This window comes from Pseudorca crassidens, chromosome 3 (assembly GCF_039906515.1).
Source record: "Pseudorca crassidens isolate mPseCra1 chromosome 3, mPseCra1.hap1, whole genome shotgun sequence".
Lineage (NCBI taxonomy): Eukaryota > Metazoa > Chordata > Mammalia > Artiodactyla > Delphinidae > Pseudorca > Pseudorca crassidens.
In genome coordinates, this window is record NC_090298.1 from 139,269,835 (window position 1) to 139,288,659 (window position 18,825).

General features: G+C 43.0%; 1 protein-coding gene across 3 annotated transcripts in view; it reads left to right on the forward strand.

Annotated features, from left to right (window-relative positions):
• Positions 1–3,266: 3,266 nt before the first annotated feature.
• The window catches only part of ZNF354A (zinc finger protein 354A), a 29,304-nt gene continuing 13,745 nt past the window's right edge, over positions 3,267–18,825 (forward strand). The window contains exons 1-4 of one of the 3 annotated variants that reach the window (XM_067732631.1): positions 3,276–3,416; positions 4,473–4,560; positions 8,433–8,559; positions 9,473–9,568. In XM_067732631.1, coding sequence (XP_067588732.1) covers positions 4,528–4,560; positions 8,433–8,559; positions 9,473–9,568 — 256 coding nt within the window. In that variant the 5' untranslated portion in view covers positions 3,276–3,416; positions 4,473–4,527. Of the gene's footprint in view, positions 3,417–3,440; positions 4,561–8,432; positions 8,560–9,472; positions 9,569–18,825 lie in introns of those variants that run through there. The other 2 variants (XM_067732633.1, XM_067732632.1) reach the window with 2 other exon arrangements.

An 18,825-nucleotide genomic window follows, 5' to 3' on the forward strand; every position in this document is an offset into this window, starting at 1 on the left:
AGGTGGGTGTTACCAAAAAAGTTCTCTGTGTTAGGCCACCTTTTTCCCCAGTTTCAACTAAGGGAAATAGGCTTTTCTTAGAGTTTTGTTTTTGTTTTTTTTTTCTTGTCTAGGTCTGTTGTTGGTTCTGGCTTGGAAGCTTCTGCAACATCCTGGCTGAGAGATACAGGAGGTGATAAGGAAAACAAGGGAATTTACCACATGTCCTTCCCTGGCTCTAAAGTTCTCAGTTTGCCTTCTTCCTTCCACATTTCAGAGTCTTCCTGTGCTTGTTTGTTGTGTTATGTCCATGGATTTTTAATTGTAAAAGGGATGACATGCGAGGAATGGGGCTACTCCATTTTGGGTCAAACCCCAGGTATGGAGTTTTCCTCAACATTTTATTATGAAAATTTTCAAATACAAAGTAAAGTTGAAAGAATTTTACAGTGAATGCCCATATATCATCACCTAGATTCTACCAATAACATATTACTAAATTTGTTTTATCACGGTTCCTAAAAGATAAAACTTGGAAACAACATAAATGTCCATTGACAGTATAATAGGTCAAGTTACCTGCAATAATGGGGATAAAGCTGACAAAATGTTTGGAGAACAAAGCACACAAAAAATACGATTATATGACTCTATTTTATAAAGTTAAAAACAAGTAAAACTATTACGTAAGGATGTATGAGTAGGTAGTAAAACCATAAAGAAAAGCAAAAAAAGGGCTATCTCAAAAGTCATGATAGTAGGTGATTAGGAAGAAGGTACTGAGTGTTAGTAGGGGGCTACCTCTCAAGTTGGGTAGATGTTTACAGGGGTGATCTCTTTATAATCATGTGTTACACTGGATTATATGTTCTAATTAGCTTTCTGTATGTATAGTTTACATTTTTTAAAGTATGAGAAATATGATTCTATTTTTGTTTCATACACACAAATGTGTGTATGCACATACAACAGCATATATGAATAGCATATAAACGTAATCAATGTTTCTGTTGGATTTATTTCTTTATTACGTGTTTCTTTATTCCATAGACTGTGTGTAAATTTTTTTAACAATGAATGCATTATTTTCATAGACAGGATAAACAACAAAGCACTTTTCTCTTTAAAAAATTGTGCATATACAGTATTTCAAAATGATACCAAAAATTTTAACATTTCAATAGGAAATGGCCAAAGTACCCATACAGGCAATTAATATACCTGAATGGTTCAATAAATATGATATTATATTTAATTTCAAATTAAATATAAAAATTTTGCTCTATTAAATAAAAAAGAGCATATTTTTTAATCATTAAAAAGAAAAAAACCCAGAGTGGGCATGAGTGTCAGAAACTGCTTATGGAAATATAAATTGTTAAATCTTCCTGGAAGGCAACTAGGCAATGTACTTAGAAATCTACCAGTCCTTGATCCAGCAATTCAACTTCAGGGAATTTAAACTAAGAAAATAATTTTCAGGCTTCCCTGGTGGTGCAGTGGTTGAGAGCCCGCCTGCTGATGCAGGCGACACGGGTTCGAGCCCTGGTCTGGGAAGATCCCACATGCTGCGGAGCAACTGGGACCGTGAGCCACAACTACTGAGCCTGCACGTCTGGAGCCTGTGCTCCACAACGAGAGGCCGAGATAGTGAGAGGCCCGCGCACCGCAATGAAGAGTGGCCCCCGCTCGCTGCAACTAGAGAAAGCCCTCGCACAGAAACAAAGACCCAACACAGCCAAAAATAAATAAATAAATAAAAGAAAATAATTTTCAAAGATATAGCTATAAGGATATTAATGGAGCAAAAAACTAGGAAAAATATAACTAACAGTAGGGGTAAAATATTAGGTAAATACATTTAAATAAATAAGTTTAAATATGTTTAACAAAAAATTTATTTAAATGCAATAGAATGTACTGAAGTCACTGAAAACGCTACTGACGGATAATATTTTTTGGCAAGTTCAAATATTCAAGGAATATTCTTAAGTGGGGAAAAAAACCCACACATAATTGTAACCAACATAGGTTACAATTGCTATCTGCAATATTCCATTTTGTTAAAAACAGATTGGTGTGACTATCAGAGAGATTAATATGGAGTTCAAAGGGCTGCTAAAAGATGTTCACCAAAATGTTAACCATTTATTTTTGTGTGGTGGTATCAAGTGCATCTTTCTTTATTTTATTTATCAAACCTTCTAAATGGGACATGTGTTTCTTTACAAATAAAAAAAAAATTTGTTGGCTTCTCAGTGCCTGAAATGGCCCTCCTCTCCTGCACTGCCTCTGACTCTTCCCTCCAATCTCACTCTCTCAGTGAGGCCTATGAGGACCCACCCTACTCACTTTCCCAAATGAGCCCCAAATCCCCACCACACTGCTCTCCTTTCACTTTTTCCCATAACACTTATCTCCTAAAATGTTATATAATTATATTCATGGCTTATTGTCTGCTCTCTACCTCCTTCCCCCACCCCCACCTCCCAAAACAGTTCTCCGGAGCAATGATCTCTCTTTTGCCCACTGAGGTATTTCAAATCCTTTACAATGGGGCTTGGCACATAGCAGGTGATCCATACATTTTTTTTCTAATATAAATTTTTCTTTCTTTATTTTTGGCTGTGTTGGGCCTTCGTTGCTGCTCACAGGCTTTCTCTAGTTGTGGTGTGAGCAGGGGTTACTCTTCGTTGAGGTGCGTGGGCTTCTCATCGCGGTGGCTTCTCTTTCTTGCAGAGCATGGGCTCTAGGAGCACAGGCTTCAGTAGTTGTGGCACATGGGCTCAGTAGCTGTGGCTCGCCGGCAGAGCACAGGCTCAGTAGTTCTGGCACACAGGCTTAGTTGCTCCAAGGCATGTGGGATCTTCTGGGACCAGGACACGAACCCGTGTCCCCTGCATTGGCAGGCGGGTTCTCAAACACTGCGTTACCAGGGAAGTCCTCCATACACTCTTGTTGAAAGACTTAAAGGGAAATAGGTTTGTTCCTGGCGGTTGTCTACTTGCCCTGCTATCATTTACACAGATGCAGAGCTACAAGTCACTGCCCTGTAGGAACCTCTGTTTCCTCCTGGAAGAACTGGGAACCCAGGAGCCAGCAGCCCAGGGAGCTCGACCACGAACCCAGAATGGAGTCTGGACAAGTGACAGGCTCAGCCGGGGCTCTCCTCGCAGACAAGCTCGAAGAACTACATTTCCCAGGATCTTTTGTTCTCGCTTGGACTACATTTCCCAGAGGGGCTCGCGACTGTCCTTGCCCCGCCCCTCCCGGACCTACGTGGGGCGTCGGGCGTTTGCCGCTGGCGCGAGCTGATTACCCGCCAGAGGTCCGCCCAGGCGGCACCGCGGGGAGTCCCCAGCGGAAGCTGCTGTCCGGCCGTGGCAGTTCCGGAGCCTCCAGCCTGCGGCCCGAGGAACCCCCGAGGCCTGGGCGAGGTGAGCGGCGGGGGGTAGGCAGGATGTGGGAGGGAGGACCGGGCTTCGGGAGGATGCGTCGCCGGGGCATGGGGCACAGGCCCAAGAGACGCGAGCCGGGCCTTTGTGGGGGCCGGCGGGCCGAGAGCCGGGCACCCCTGGCTCTGTCCGCCTGTCGCCCCCAGCCGTCCCACTGACGTGCCCCTGAACGAGACAGGTCGGGCACTTCGTCCCCATTGGCTGGACCCAGCCACCCTCCTGCTTCTTCCCGACCAGTTCCCAGCGCGCTACCTGCCCAGCGCCTGCGGGCATTTGAATTTGTTTCGGGCCGGCAGTGAACGTGAGAAAATTATTTCCTCCCTTTATCATCACCCCTGCACTCCCGAGTGACAGGCTTGTTTTGCGCGAGAAGTGAGTCGCCGGCTTCCCCCAGTGGCAGAGCCAGGACTGGACCCAGGTCTTTGGTTTTCTGTGCCCTTTCCTCAAGACAGCAGCCCTCTCCCCGCCATAGGAGAGCTGATGTTTTCCCTTTCCGAAACAGCTTTCTCTAGAAATCTGGAAATTGTTTACTTGACAGGAGAGGGAGGAATTGGGTGGGAAGGCTTGAGGTGGAGAAAAGTTGTCACATGCACGCAGGGAAGTTAGAGCAGGTGCTCTGGAGCCTGCGGTGCTTGGAATCCTGGTGCCACCCTCCCTGGCTGTGTGGACTGGGGCAAGTTGCTCCCACTCTGCCCTCAGTTTCCTGATCTATAAAATGGGGTGCTGACAGTGCCAACTGTGCTGTGGGACTCGATGATGTATTGATAGGTAGTGCCTGGCACGCGGTGAGGCTCAGGGAGTTGCTGCTACTGCTGATGGAGTCCTAGGACCTTTTCCTCTGAGCCAGGGAAAGAGCTGGGCCTGGACCAGGATGACCCAGCCCTTCTCTCTGGTCCTGTCTACCCCTCGTTCCTTCTGACTTCCTTCTCTGAGGGCACTTGGCATCATTTTCAAGTGATATAAAGGTTTCAGAGCTGCTGATTCTGAGGGGTGGAAAGCAGAAGGGGCTTCCTCCTGGCTCCCTTTTTCTTCTCTCAGATCTGGCTTCTGGAGACTTCTCCCATCCTAAGGGGAAACTGCCCAGAAAGAGGACATGGCTACTGAACAGAGGGAAGCAAGGTCTCAGGTGAGTTCATTGCCATCTCAGGTCTTAGAGACAGATGGGTTTTTTTGGTTTTTTACCCTTAAACTGACGTTTTCTCCCCAGTACAGTCTTCGCCAGAATTTGGAGCCAATGTCCTTCTCCCTTGGAAGAGTTGGTCCACCCTGGTGGATGGTAGATTGCGTAGGGAATGCTTGCCTCCAACCCCCCAATCCATGGCCTGTGTTTCTCTTTTTTTTTTTCTAATAGACACTCTTTTATTCATTAATCTCAATTCACTGTATGATTACTGAATTGATAGATAAGATGCCACACGTCTTATACCACTTAGGGTCAGAACAAACAAACGTGCGCACTTGGCAGAGTTCCTTTCTGGCCTGCCTCCTTTGCTCAGTCATGTCCCCCTCCCTACCCTTGGCCAGAATGCTTTTCTTTTTCTTTCCGCCCGTGAGAAATCCTCATGATACCTTTGCCAGGCTTTTCCCAGTCCATAGTTTTTAGTTTTTTCTCCATCTTAACTTTCTGGATCATGTGCCTTGCTTCTGTCACTCTCTTGAAAACTGATATTGACCTGCCATTTTCATTTTTATGTTGTGAGAATGAGGATGGGACCCCATCCAGGTGAGCCACTGTGTGAACAAAGGATAGCCATGTTGGTGGGGACATAGATGGAGAGGTCTCTTGACTCCCAAGAGCAGAGAGAAGACTCCTCAGGAAGCAGCAGTGAGAGTTTCATGGGATATTGGTAGTGGAGAGGCAGTGTATACGGTGATTACTCAGTGGGGCTTTTGAGCCAGATGGCCAGGTTTTTGCCCATCTCCTCTGTTGCTGTTAATGGGTCTTGGGCAAATAAGTCCACCTCTCTGTGCTTCAGTTTCTTACCTCTGTGTGCCTCAGTTTCTTCACCTGTAAAATGAATACAACAACCAGGCCTACCTCAAAGGGTAGATGAGAGGATCCTGGGAGTTAGTACATGGAAAGCGTTCATATCAGGGCCAGGCACATAGTAGATGTTCAATATGTGGTGCTTGTGGTAGCTAAACGAAATTATTCTAGTTCATGATGTCTATCTATCTACTGTTGGTAGATAGAAATGACTGTACAGTGTCCTTCCTTTACTCATCCTCATCTAACAATAGTAGTTAACGTCGCTGGGGAATATCCTGAGGGCTTCACCTTTGTTCTCACTCTCATAGCGAAGCAGAAGTTATTACCCCCATTTTACACTTGAAACTGAGGCTCAACGAAGTCAGGTAACCTGAAATCAAACCCAGGTATGTCTGGCCTCTAAATTTATGTTAGTTATCATCCAGCCTTTCCTCTGGTATATCTTTCAGAACACGGGACAGGCCTGGCCCCCAAATTACCAGAGTTCTCTGCAATGTGATGTTGTGTATCTTTTGGACCCATGAAATGTGGTAGTGGTTGATCTTCTGAGACTGTGGCTAGGACCTGCCTCTGCATATTTGGGCTACTTTTTTCTAAGCCTTTCCCATTCCATTCCAACAGAGCCAGGCTGCTCTCTTACCCAGAATCTTCTCCATCCCTGCTTGTGAGTCCTATGTGACATTTCTCCCTAACCTCACCTGCTGCCGATACATCAGTACCATGTGGACTTGTGTGTAAAACTCAGTGACAGGACATTTAAGACCAGAGAGAGAATATACCCACCAAGTGCTGGGTTAAAAGAAAACTTCAGTTATCGTCTTGTCTCTGCCATTGAAAAAGTATGTGACCTGGTATCTTAACTGCCCTGGACATTGTGTTTCTCATCTCTAAAATGAGGATTGAACCAGGAAATGGTATATGGTCCTGTCCAGCGCCACTTTTCTTGTTCAGATTGTTTCATGCGTTTTTCTTGTCTGCCAGTTGGATTGTAAATTCTTTTGAGGGCAAAGATCATTTCTTGTATTCCCCGCCGTGTGCCAATAAATTATCTTATACATGCACTGCATGTTAATGTTAAAAATTTCAGAGAATAAAAAAGTAAAATCACTCTTACCCCAACATCTTGAGATAATCACGGTCATACCTTTGGTATGCAGCCCTCAGAATAATTTTCTGTGCATCTTTATTTATTTGTTATTTATTTATGTACATGTGTACATATGTATTTTTTATTTTATCATTTTAACTTTTTATTTTGATAAAATATACATAAGATTAAATTTACCACTTTAACCATTTTTGAGTATATTGGCATTAAGTACGTTCACAGTGTTGTGCTACCATCACTACTCTTTATCTCCATTGTATGGATTATCATTTATTTCTTAACCGTATGAGATAGGCGTTGAGAGGCAGTTCCTTGGATTGCAATTCTACCTCTACCACTGACCAGCTGTGATATTGTGATTCATAATATTAAATATATATTTGGTCTTTGTCCGTGTTCCTGGCACATAACTTCCAAAACCCTTGTGATTTCCTAAGTGGTTAGTAACATATGATTTTTATCCCTGAAATTACTTCAGAGCAATGAAGGCAAAATTGGTGTGTTTTGTATCCACACCAGAGTTTATGTTAATGAGGTGACTTTTGTACCCCACCTAAGGATGCAGGCTAATTGCCAGGGGAACCAACCTTGATTAAAGTGTTGGAATTTTCAGTCCTGCCCCCCGATAACCCCTCTTATCCATCTGTCGCCACCCTAGGAGATGAAAGTTGAATCAGTCACCAATGGTCAGTGATTTAATCAATCATGCCTATGTAATGAACCTCCATAAAAACCCAGAAGTGTTCAGAGTTCTTCCAGGTTGGTGAACATGTAGAGAGTCGGAGAGAATGGTGAATCCCGAGAGAGCATGGAAACTGTGCACCCCTTCCCTGTGCCTCTCTTTCATCTGCCAGTTCCTATATCTTCTTTTATAATAAACCAGTAATCTAGTAAGTAAATGTTTTCCTGAGTTCTGTGAGCCACTCTGGCAAATTAATCAAACCTGAGGAGAGGGTTGTAGAAACCTCCAATTTATAGCCAGTCAGTCAGCAGCACAGGTAACAACCTGGACTTGTGATTGACATTGAAAGAGGGCCAGTCTTGTGGGAATCTGACACTATCTTCAGGTGTCAGAATTGAGTTTAACTGTAGGACACTCAGCTGGTGTCCCACAATTGCTTGGTGTGTGAAAAACCCCACATCTGGTGTCAGAAGTGAAGTAGTGTTGTATTAAGAGTAGAGGAGACATGCAGGAGGAGTGAGTTTTTCCTTCATACCAGTTGTGTGACTTGGATAAATTTCTCTTCGTTTTCTTTTGTGTAAAATGGACACAATAATAGTACCTTCTTCATGGGGTAGTTGTGAAGATAAAGTAAAGATATACACTAAAGTTTAATATAAAGCTCTAAGAATAGTACTTAGCCTGAAAAAAGCATTCAATAAATTATAGCTATTTTAATTTCCATTATTACTGTCCTCAAGCTTTAGGGAGCACAGAGTGCCTTATTTACACTAGTCTCTCTCGGTGATTATTGAGGTTGTTTCCATTTCTTTGCTGTTACTAACACCATGATAAATGTCCTTGCATGGGCATTTTTGTTCACTGTTCATTATAAAACAAATATAGTAATTGGAGAGTTAAAGAGTATGCACGTTTTAAAGCTTGTAATGTATGTTATCAAGTTGCCAACAGGAAGATAATTCTAATTAACACTCCCACTAATGGCCTTAATACCTCCACACATCTCTTGTAGCAGTTAACTCGGGGCCTGGTTCATACTTCATGCTACTCAATATATATTTGTCATTGGTCAATTGTTCATTAAACAAATGACCTGGAACCTTCAGAACCTAGAATAATATAGAAGCATTTCATGGTAGCCCGTCTACTCCCCACTGCCGCCTTTTTCACCCTGTGTGATGGATGGTCCTGGGTGAGCTGGGATGTTTGTCTCTACAGCTGTCAGTGACGTTCGAAGATGTAGCTGTGCTCTTTACGCGGGATGAGTGGAGAAAGCTGGCTCCTTCACAGAGAAACTTGTACCAAGATGTGATGCTGGAGAACTATAGTAACCTTGTCTCATTGGGTAAGGAAATTTCCCCTGTAGATACAGAATTCAGAAATTGGGATACCTCAGCATCTGATTTCCTGGATAAAAGCCCTGGGTCATTAAAAACTTTAGCTGAGTTTTGTCTTAGCAGTGTACAAACTGGATCTCCATAAATAAACCTGAAAACCTTTTTCTCCCTCGTAGGTATGGAATTGCCCCATGGATGGGACAATCTACAGAGCTGCACATTAGAAATGTGACTGCAGTGACTGCAGGCAACATTTTCCCACTGTGATTGAACTATGATGTGTTTGCTCATCTCTTAACAGAGAGTATCCCTCAACCTTTTTCTCTGACCCAGCACTGGCTTTTTTCAATTCTCTTTTACAGGGGTCAGCAAACTTTTTCTGTAAAGGGCCAGGGAGTAAATATTTTCAGCTTTGTGGGCCACATATAGTCTCTGTAACATATTCCTTTTCTTTTTTTCAACCATTCTTTGCTCAAGGGCCATGCATAGACAGCGGCCTAGATTTGGCCTATGACCCATAGTTTGCTGATTGCTGCCACCTTTCAAAGGGAGTCAGATAGTGTTTTCTCATTTTAAACAAGCTACTTGGTACATAATCCTTTCCACAGATACCTGTTACAAATATTAATTTAATCTGTACATTTAACAGTGTATACATATTCCCTCTTGTATAGAAAGCTATTAGCACCCTGTTAATCAAGTCTGCATGTTTATCATACTTCACTAACATACAACTAAATGTTGTATTGCCCCTTGCTTTTACCCTAACACACCCCTCACATTGTGGGGGCACAACTTGAGCATCCCACAGAAGTTCTCTGTATCATCCTTTGAGTTTTCCGCTCAGATCTCAGATACCTCTTTGTGTCAAGGCAAAATCAAGTCTTTTTTTTCTTTTTCTTCTTTTTGGTCTATGAGCAGGACTCCCATTTTCCAAACCCGAGGTGATCTCCCTGTTGCAGCAAGGAGAAGATCCCTGGAAGGTAGTGAAAGAAAGCCCTGGAGGCTCCTCTCTAGGTAAGTGGGTGGGGAATCTCTGCAGGCAGCAGTCTGGTAAATGAGTGCATGTGCAACTCAGAGATGTTGGTCAGGGAAATTTCTGCAGGTTTTCAGTCCTCTAGAAGTTGTGGAGAAGGGACGCTAAGGCCCCGAGTCACAAGCTTCCTCTTCTTCTCTGATAATTACTGCACAGGTGAATCTCTCAGGATCTTTTTCCTTGTTATTTCCTGTTGTTTCAGAGGAGGGCTACATTGTCATGCATTCATTCAGCAAACTTAGTGCATTTAAGGAACTGCAGATAATTCATTCAGACTGAAGCTCAGGGTATATGGGAAAAGAGAGAGATAAGGAAGGAAATGAGATTAGAAAGCCAGGTGGGGGCCACACTATGAAGTGCTTTGGTACAGTTCTTAGGGATGGGAACTGTCCATGGATGACTGGAAATAATTCAAGAGTTTCAAGCAGAAGAGTTGTATGGTTGTTGATATTTTAGAAAAAATAGTCTGAGTCTGAGATACTTTAAACGTCCTTCAGTAAAGAGTAAAGAAGCTGAGGTGGGTCCCTACACTGGCACAACAGCACCACAGTCAGAAAGCAGCAGCACTGGTGTGGGCGGAGCTCCAAGCTACGTGAAGGACTAAAGCTAGTTACGGTGCATTATTATGACATGTTGCCATTTATGTGTAAAGAAAATTATGTGGGTGTTTGTCTATATGCATAATATGCGTGTAAGTGCCGAGAGAAAGGTCGGGGGACACCTGAACTGGTAGCTAGTTACATTTGGATTGGGATTGAGAATGGGCATTGATGAAAGGGGACTTTAGTTACATGCAATGTTATTAAAATTTTCACGGAGAATATATTCATGAAGTCCTTATTACGCAATTTCAATTAAATAAGAATGGTCACTTTGGAAACACTGTTGGTCTTAGATTTGAAGTGAGGAAAAACTAGAGGTGGGAACCTTCTGGAGATTATTGCATAATGTAGGCAAGACGTTACCTGGAGGAAGGCATGTGCAGTGAGTTCAGGAAAGAGGAGAGGTCCCTTCATTAAGGGTATAGGACAGGTTTGGTGTGGGATGGATTTCATTTGAAATGTTAGTGAAATATGGGTAGAGGTCACCAGTGGACAGCTGTAGAAGGTATACAGGGTTGGAACTCAACAGGGAGGTCAGGGAGCCATCAGTGCAAAGGTGACATTTGAAGCCTTGAGCTGAGAAGATGAGGGAACGGAGGAGAGGACAGAGTCCCAGGAAACCTCAGTGTTTGTGAGGTGGGTTAAGAAGGAAGAATCTGTGGCTGAGCCTGAGAAGAAGTCACCAGAGGAGAAAACTGGCAGATTCGGCTGTCATGGAAGTTGAGGACTGAGAGCTGTTGAATTGGGGAGGCCAAGGCTCTGGGGGAGCCAGGTTCTAACCCTCGCCCACTGCTTTCCTGTCCCGTGATAAACAGCAGTGCAACCTTGGACAGAAGGACGCAGGTCCTGCCCTGGCGGAGCTCAGTGGAGGGGGAGGCTAAGCGCACACAGGACTGTGGAATGACAGACTGGTGAGGACCTCGGGGGAAGAGCCGCAGGTGCTGTGAGAACGTGGAACAGGAGGGGTGCTGTGGGCAAGGCTTCCCGAGGAAGGGCCAGATCCCACGTTGTGAAAAGCGTTCAGGCACAGGAAGAGCATGTCCGAGAGTCCAGACAAAGGAAGCCGGCGTGTGGAGACGGGAGCGGGGAGAGGGGGCCGGGACCTGAGAGCCAGGCACAGCCTCTGAGGAGTTGAAGTACCCTGGCCACGGGCCCAGGTTTATATTCTGCAAGGATCAGCCTGCAACCAATGTGGAGCCACCTGTCATAGACGTGGTAGGACTTGTCTGAGGTTGCTGTTGGGTCCAGACGAGTCAGTGATGCCCCCACACAATGGGGGCCCAGCAGAAGGGCTGTGGGACAGGCTGTCTCGATCCCTAAAGCGCCCACACCTTTAGTAGAGCTCATTCTTCCCCGTATAAGATGAGATCTTTTGAGGTGGGAACCACACTTATCTCTCCTTATATCTTTTAACTGCCCCTTGGGAGAAATATTCTGATTTTGTGGGAATTGCTAGAGACCACCACAAAGTAAACAGAGAACACAGGCAGCAGGGAACCAGTGGAGAGTTTAGGAGGGGCGTCAGGTGTGGACTGAGTATGGCGTGGAAGATCAAAGGAAGAATTGTTCCCCTTCCATTTTCCATTTCAATCAGAGCCTTGGGAGCCTCTGATCCATGAGGAATCCCCCTTCCTGATGAAGTGTTAGTTGGATTAAACTGAATAGAAAGTATGACTGGAGTCGAAAGCTGTCCAGAGAGACCCTGAAGGCACCTAGTGGTGACGTCAAGTCCTTCTCAGGTTTGGGAAGCTGTCCCTGAAGGAAAACTCTGAGTGGGTATCTGGAGGAAGTAAGGACATCAGAGCCAACCAGTGTGTGTGTTTCTCTTGATGGGATGAACCTCCTCTCTTTGGTCAAAGGTGACAGTCAGATGGAGCGTCCTGGGAGTGCTGGCCTGTGGTTGTGTCTCTCCTGCACCCCTGGCGAATCTCCCATCTACCTGGACTAAAGTGCCCTCGGAACAGTTTCCCTTCCAAGGGGAGCTCACTTCCCTGTGAGCTCAGGTGAAGGACCTGGATGTTCTTGGAAGCACCTTGATCATTAACTCTAGACCAGAACCAAAAACCGACCCTTTGAACAGTCACTTCCCTCAGTCTCATCTGAGTCTCTTACTTAAGAAATGAGTCCAAAGTCTAATCACTATTCTGGCATATTATGTATATAAAATATATATATATATAAAATAAGAATAATGTGATTAAGTCAACTTGAACGTCTCATGAGTTTGGTTTACACCTAACATGAAAATATTCTTTTATTCAAAAATTTAAAAATCCAGGGATGATCTAGGTTAACAGTTACCTCCAATGTAAAGGTGTTTTTCTTTCTTTGTCTTTTTCTCTTCCTTTGTTATATTTATACAAGAATTCAGGGCAGACTGAACCTGGAAGGGTGGTCAGCTGAGGGGTTGCTTGTGGGCTGCCTTCCACTCACCGAGATTTGCTGGGGCTGCATCTGCACAGAGAGTAGGGGTCTTTTTCTAATTTGCAGAAAGGTGCTATAGGGGTTATAGCGGCAGCCTAATGAAATAACATGCAGTAATTTTAAAGAGTGAATTTCTTACAAGGTGAAAGTTGAGCCCAAATGCTCTGTAGCCCTATTTACTATGTTTGATTTAGTCTTGTTCTCATCCCCTGCGCTCCTCTCCTGCCACCAACATCTACTGTCCTTGTAATTGCCAGAATGGTCTATTTAAAAGATAGATCAGGTCATCTCACTCCCATGCTCAAAACCTCTAGTGGCTTCTATCACATAGAACACAATCCAAAGCCCCCAGTGTGGCCCTCAGAGGCCTTTGTGGTCTGGCCCCAGCTACCTCTTCGCCTTCACCTCCTTCCTCTCTGCCCTTCATAGGAGAACTCTAATCACCCTGGCCTCCTTGTAGTTCATCAGGAAGGCCAAGCAGGCTCCCACCTCAGGGCCTCTGCACTTGCTTTTTCCTCTCCTGGACCATTCTTCTTCCTGACGGCCTGGAGCCCACTTGACTCACTTCCTCACACTATACAGGTTTCTGCTCAGATGGCACTTTGTCAGTTAGACACAGCTCATCCTTTGTCCTTTGTCCTCCACAGGACACAGGTCCTTTGTCCTCCACATTCTTTATCCCCTCACCATGCTTCATTTTCTCTCAGAGTACTTATTACTGCAAAATAGTACATATTTATTATCAGCTCTTCTCTGGATTGTAAATTCCCTCATGCTGGGTTGTCTGTTTCATTTGTTCCCATGTCCCCAGTACCTAAAATAGTGCCTGGTCAGAGTCAGCTTCCAGTTAGTGAATGTACGAATGACTTGGTTAGGTAGTCGTGATGGAGACAGAAAAAAGGGAACCAGTTGCAGAGATATTTGGCAGATAAAAGCAACAGGACTTGGAGATGGTTTAGATGTGGAAGATAGAGGAGATGGAGTTGTCAAGGATGCGTGCTTGGTTTGTGGCTTGTTCTGGGATGGACAGTGATATCATTCACTGAGATAGTGGTGCTAGGAGATCAGATTTGGGGGATGGTATAAATATGGTTTTGGATGAATTAAATTAAGTTGTCTTTGGTTGACCCAGTTATTCAAGTGGAGATGTCAAATAGCCTGTTTGATTTGGAGTTCCACCCCTTATAATATACCCTGGGCATTAAATGTAAATTTGGGAGACCCTGTCACTAAAGATAATTGAAACAGTGGTTGAGTTTGAGTTAGCCTGTGAAGTGGATTCAGAGTACAGCAAGAGCAAGAAAGAGCCTAGGACTCAGTCTTGAGGAACTCTGGCATTTCATGGCTAGGCAGAGAGAAATGAACCCGTAGGGAAGACAAGGTAAGGTGTACTGTAGAAGGAAACTCAGGAGTCTAGTGTCATTGAAGTCAAGTCTCATAAAGGATGGTATCAGTAGAGGTAGGTAAAAGTAGATGAACTTGAGACATATTTAGATGGCAGAACAAACAAGTCTTGGTAATTGATTAGCGGAGGGAGAGGTGTGAAGGATGCCTTTTAAAGTTTCGATTCAGAACTGGTGCCAATTACAGAGACAAAAAGGTTATACAGGTTGGGGGAGGAAATAATCATAAATTCAGTTGAGCTGTCTTTGAAACATGTAAGTTGCTGTTTTGAGCAGGGTGTTGTATAATTAGGTATGGAGAGTGAGAGAAGTCTTGCCTAGAGTATGTTTATAGATGAAGCTGGCCTGTGGAAAGGGTACAGAGTGAAAAGAATCAGGGGCCTAGGACTCAACCCTATGGAACTCCAAGGATTAAAGATCAGGTAGAGGAAAATGAGCGCACAAAGAAGATTGAAAAGCCGCAAAGGAGATTGAAGGTGGTGGAACATGAGAAGAATTTGGAGGCAAGTTCAGGGTCACTGTAGCTTAGGTAGTGAGCATCTGAAGGAAAATGAGGGGTCACTATCAGATGCTGCTGAGAGGTAAGTTAGGTGGGGACTGAAGAGAGCATCTTGCCTTTGTCACATGAAGGTCATGGTTGCCTTAGAGAGAGTAGTGGTAAGGACAGAAGCCAGAATGGAGCCCATGAGGGGTGAGTGAGCAGGAGGACATGAATACGTGTGGGGTACGACAAAGTAAGATGTGACAAGGAGGCAGTAGCTGGAGAGCTCTCCTATGCAAATATAAACAAATATTTCTTTTTTTTCCTCTGTCCACTCAAATTATATTATACAGCACACATTATTCTGCCCCTTTCACTTGATATATATTGAAACTCTTTCCATGTCAGTACATAAAGAGCTTCTTCATTCTAAGGAGTAGTTCTACAGCCTTCAGCTGGCTCTCTTCTTGGCTGGCAGAAGAGATGATTTTGGTTGTATGTGGCTTTGGATAATGTTAGCCCAGTGGGTCCAGTTTGGGCTAGAATTTTATAAATGCTATGACTTCTAATTAGCAATATGGATATTGGTTTAAAGCTGTACCTTTATCGTGTACCCATATGATGTCCTGGTGTATTACAGTTAGAGTTAATCCAACTGTCCATCAAAGGAATCTGGTTGAATAAGCTGAGGGACATTCTCACAGTGGAATTCTCACTGTAAAAAGGAATGAGGAAGAACTCTGTAAATTCCACTGTGGGGTGATAATATTACTAAGTAGGGGAAAGTGCAGAACAGAACAGTGAGAGTAGGACTTTTATCAAAGAAAGGAGGAAATACCAAAAAATAAAAAGTGTATATTTGCTTATATTAAAAAAAAAATAGAGAAGCCAAAAAAAAAAAAAAGGATAAAAGCAGATCTATAAAAATGGTTACCTATAAGGTGAAGGAAGAAAAAGAAAAAGGATTGAGAGAACAAGGATAGAATGCAGAATTTTTTAAGGTACATTGTTTTTATAATGTTGACTTTGGAACCATAAAAATGTTTTATAAATTATAAAACAAGATTAAACAAAAATGAAAAAGTGTTCCATAAATATTGAAAGCAAAATGAAACAAATGACCCTAATTTTGTTTCAGGTTGCTGGCTTAGTCACATAGAGAAAAATTATCTCAAATGCTTTTAAATCACAGCAGCTTGAATAAAGATCCTTAGTGATTTATATAAATATTATGATTTATAATAAGAAATATATATTTGGTACAGAGCTCCTAAAACCCTGGGAATTCCTAGGTGATGAGAGCCACAAAGGTGTCTTTGTTATGTTAATGAGGTTTCTTTTGGACCCTACCTTAGGATAGGGCCTGGTTGCCAGGACCAATCATGTGATTAGAGGGTTGAAACTTAGTACCGCCCCTTGACCTCCAGGGAGGGGAGGGGGACTGGAGGTTGAATTAGTTGCCAGTGGCCAATGATTTAATCAATCATGCCTGTATAATGAAGCCTCCATAAAAACCCAAAAGGACAGATTCAGAAAGCTTCTGGGTTGGTGAATATGTGGAGATCTGGGGAGAGTGGTGTACTTAGAGAGGGCTTAGAAATTCCATGCCCTTTCCCCATACATTGCCCTGTGCATCTCTTCCATCTGGCTGTTCCCAAGTTATATCCTCTTATAATTAACTGGTGATCTAGTAAGCAAAATGTTTCTCTGAGTTCCATGAGCCACTGTAGCAAATTAACCAAACCTAAGAAGGGGGTCGTGGGAACCTCTGATTTATAGCCAGTTGGTCAGAAGTACAGATGATAACCTGGGCTTGTGACTGGTGTCTGAGGGAGGCAGGGGGCAGTCTTGTAGGACTGAACCCTTAACCTGTGGGATATGATGCTATCTCCAGGTAGATAATGTCAGAGTTGAGCTGAATTGTAGGACACCCAGTTGGTATCCAAGAATTGCTTATTATTGATGTGGAAACCGCCCCCCCCCCACCACATTGGAATTGGGTGAAGAACATGTAATTAGTACCTGTAAGGCAAAAATAACTTCAAAAATAATGTTGATTTTGGTGGGTATAATAAAAATATGTGGTTATGTTTACAAATAGAGTTCTTATCTTTGAGAAATGTGTTCTGAAATATTATTGATGAAATGATACAATATGGAATTAGCGTACTTTAGCATATGCTAATGAAAGAGACGTAAGGGAGTTGTATTAATTTTCTCAGCCTGCTCCAACAAAGTGCCACAAACTGTGTGGCTTTAAACAACAGAAATTTATTGTCTCACAGTTTTGCGGGACCATGCTCCCTCTGAAACTCCAGGTAGAATCCTTCCTTGCCTCTCCCTACCTTCTGGATGTGGCCAGTGGTCCTTGTTCCTTGGCTTGCAGCTGCATCACTCCAGTCTCTGCTTCTCTTGTCACTTGGTGTTCCCCTGGGGTATCTTGACATGGTCTTTCTGTGCTTGCCTGTGTCCAAATTTCCCTTTTATAAAGACACCAGTCATATTAGGACCTACCTTAATCACCTCATCTCAACTTGATTGAATTTGCAAAGTTACTATTACCAAATAAGGTCATATTCTAAGTAGTTGGAAATTAGGACTTCAACATATCTTTTTTGGGTGATGCAGTTCAACCCATAATAAGGTAATAGATGAAACAGCATTAGTGATTGTTGATGCTGGCTTGGCAATTCATTGTACAATTCATTCTACTTTTGTACATGCTGAACATTTTCCATAATAAAAAGCTTTAAAAATCAGAATTACTAACAACAGAATTTCTAAAACAGCATTTCTCTTTTTCACCAACACAGGCATTCTGGAATACATTTACAGATGTGTAGTTCTGCCCCCATGGTGGTGTTGTGTGTAATTCTCAGCATATAGCTCCCTCAATTCTCTGACTCTAGAAAACCTTATGAGACTGCAAATGCATGTGACATTTTTATAGGAATAATTTTGAATCTGACCACCTGTAGGATAAGGTGGGAAGGATATAGGTCTGGAAAGTTGGCTTGGGTTCAAAGATTTTGATGCTGCCTTTAGCCCTCACACTATCCCTCCATCTAATCTATGGCTAATCCTTTAAAATCCCATTTTAGACATTCCTTCCCCCAAATTCTGGCCACACTTGTACGGCTTCCCAGCTTGCACTTGCTACTATCTGAGGGTAGTTTGGATGTTGTTGTAAGCTCACATTTTCATCCATTTCTGTCTTGTGTTTTTGTTGTATAAATTATCACACTTCTCCTTTTTTGTCTCTTATGCCAAACTGCGAGCTCCTTAAAGAAGTTAACTGTTTCTTTTCATTACCAGATCTGGAATGTTTTGTGGATCACATGCCTAGGTTAGAGGCTGACATATTGTAGGTGCTTTTTAAGTATTTGATGAATGAATTAAATAAGGAGCAGTCAATGCTTTTTGAAATAATAAGAGGAGTTCTGTACAGTAAGAAGGTTAAATTCAGTGGGAAGTAATGCTAGAAAGGTGAGAAACGGGTCAAAGTATCAAATTGAAGGTCAATAGCAATAGTCACTATTGAGTAAGGAGATCCTGAACTTGGATGTATTAATGATGGTTGTTAGAGACATCTTAGTGAAGAGATTCAAGGGAATTTGATGACTGACTAGACTTGGAATGCAGGGGAGAGAAGATTCTGAGATGAAACTGAGAATTCATGGCAAAGGAGCTGAAGAAGTTATGATATAATTCATAACTCGGAAACACAAAAAAGAGTTTGAAAGGAACGCACTGGATTCGGCTTTGGACAAGCTGAATTTGAAGAAAAATACTCAAATGAAGAGTCTAGCAGGCAGCTGGAAATACCTCTGTAAAGTGTTTTGAGGGTCAGGATAGTCATTCAGATAGGAGGTGTGGGAGTGGATGAAATCATCTAGGGAGAGAAGGTTGAAGAGAGACTCACAGAGTTTCATAAGCACCAAGGGAGGAGAATCTAGACCTAATGACAGGAACTAGTCAGGGTGGTGGTCATTGGCAAGATCACCTGGTCTCTAAACTTCTGACCTAAGTCATAACCTTGTTCATGAGTTAGCTCAGGCCCAGGCTTGATTCTGGGAGAGAGCAAAAGTTGAACTGCACTTCAGGAGACATATCTTAGACCTACAGAAAACTTTAAGCAGACCATAAAGAACAGTTAGGATGTCCATAATCCAGGACTCATGTCCCCTTCATTGGGAAACATGACTGTTTTAAGTTATTAGTCCCATTCTGGACTAAGGCATTGGCACTTGAAGTAGAGTTGAGGTGAGTTTCACAGTATTGGTATGGACCCTTGTAGCTATAATTACTTCCATTAAAAAATGAAAACT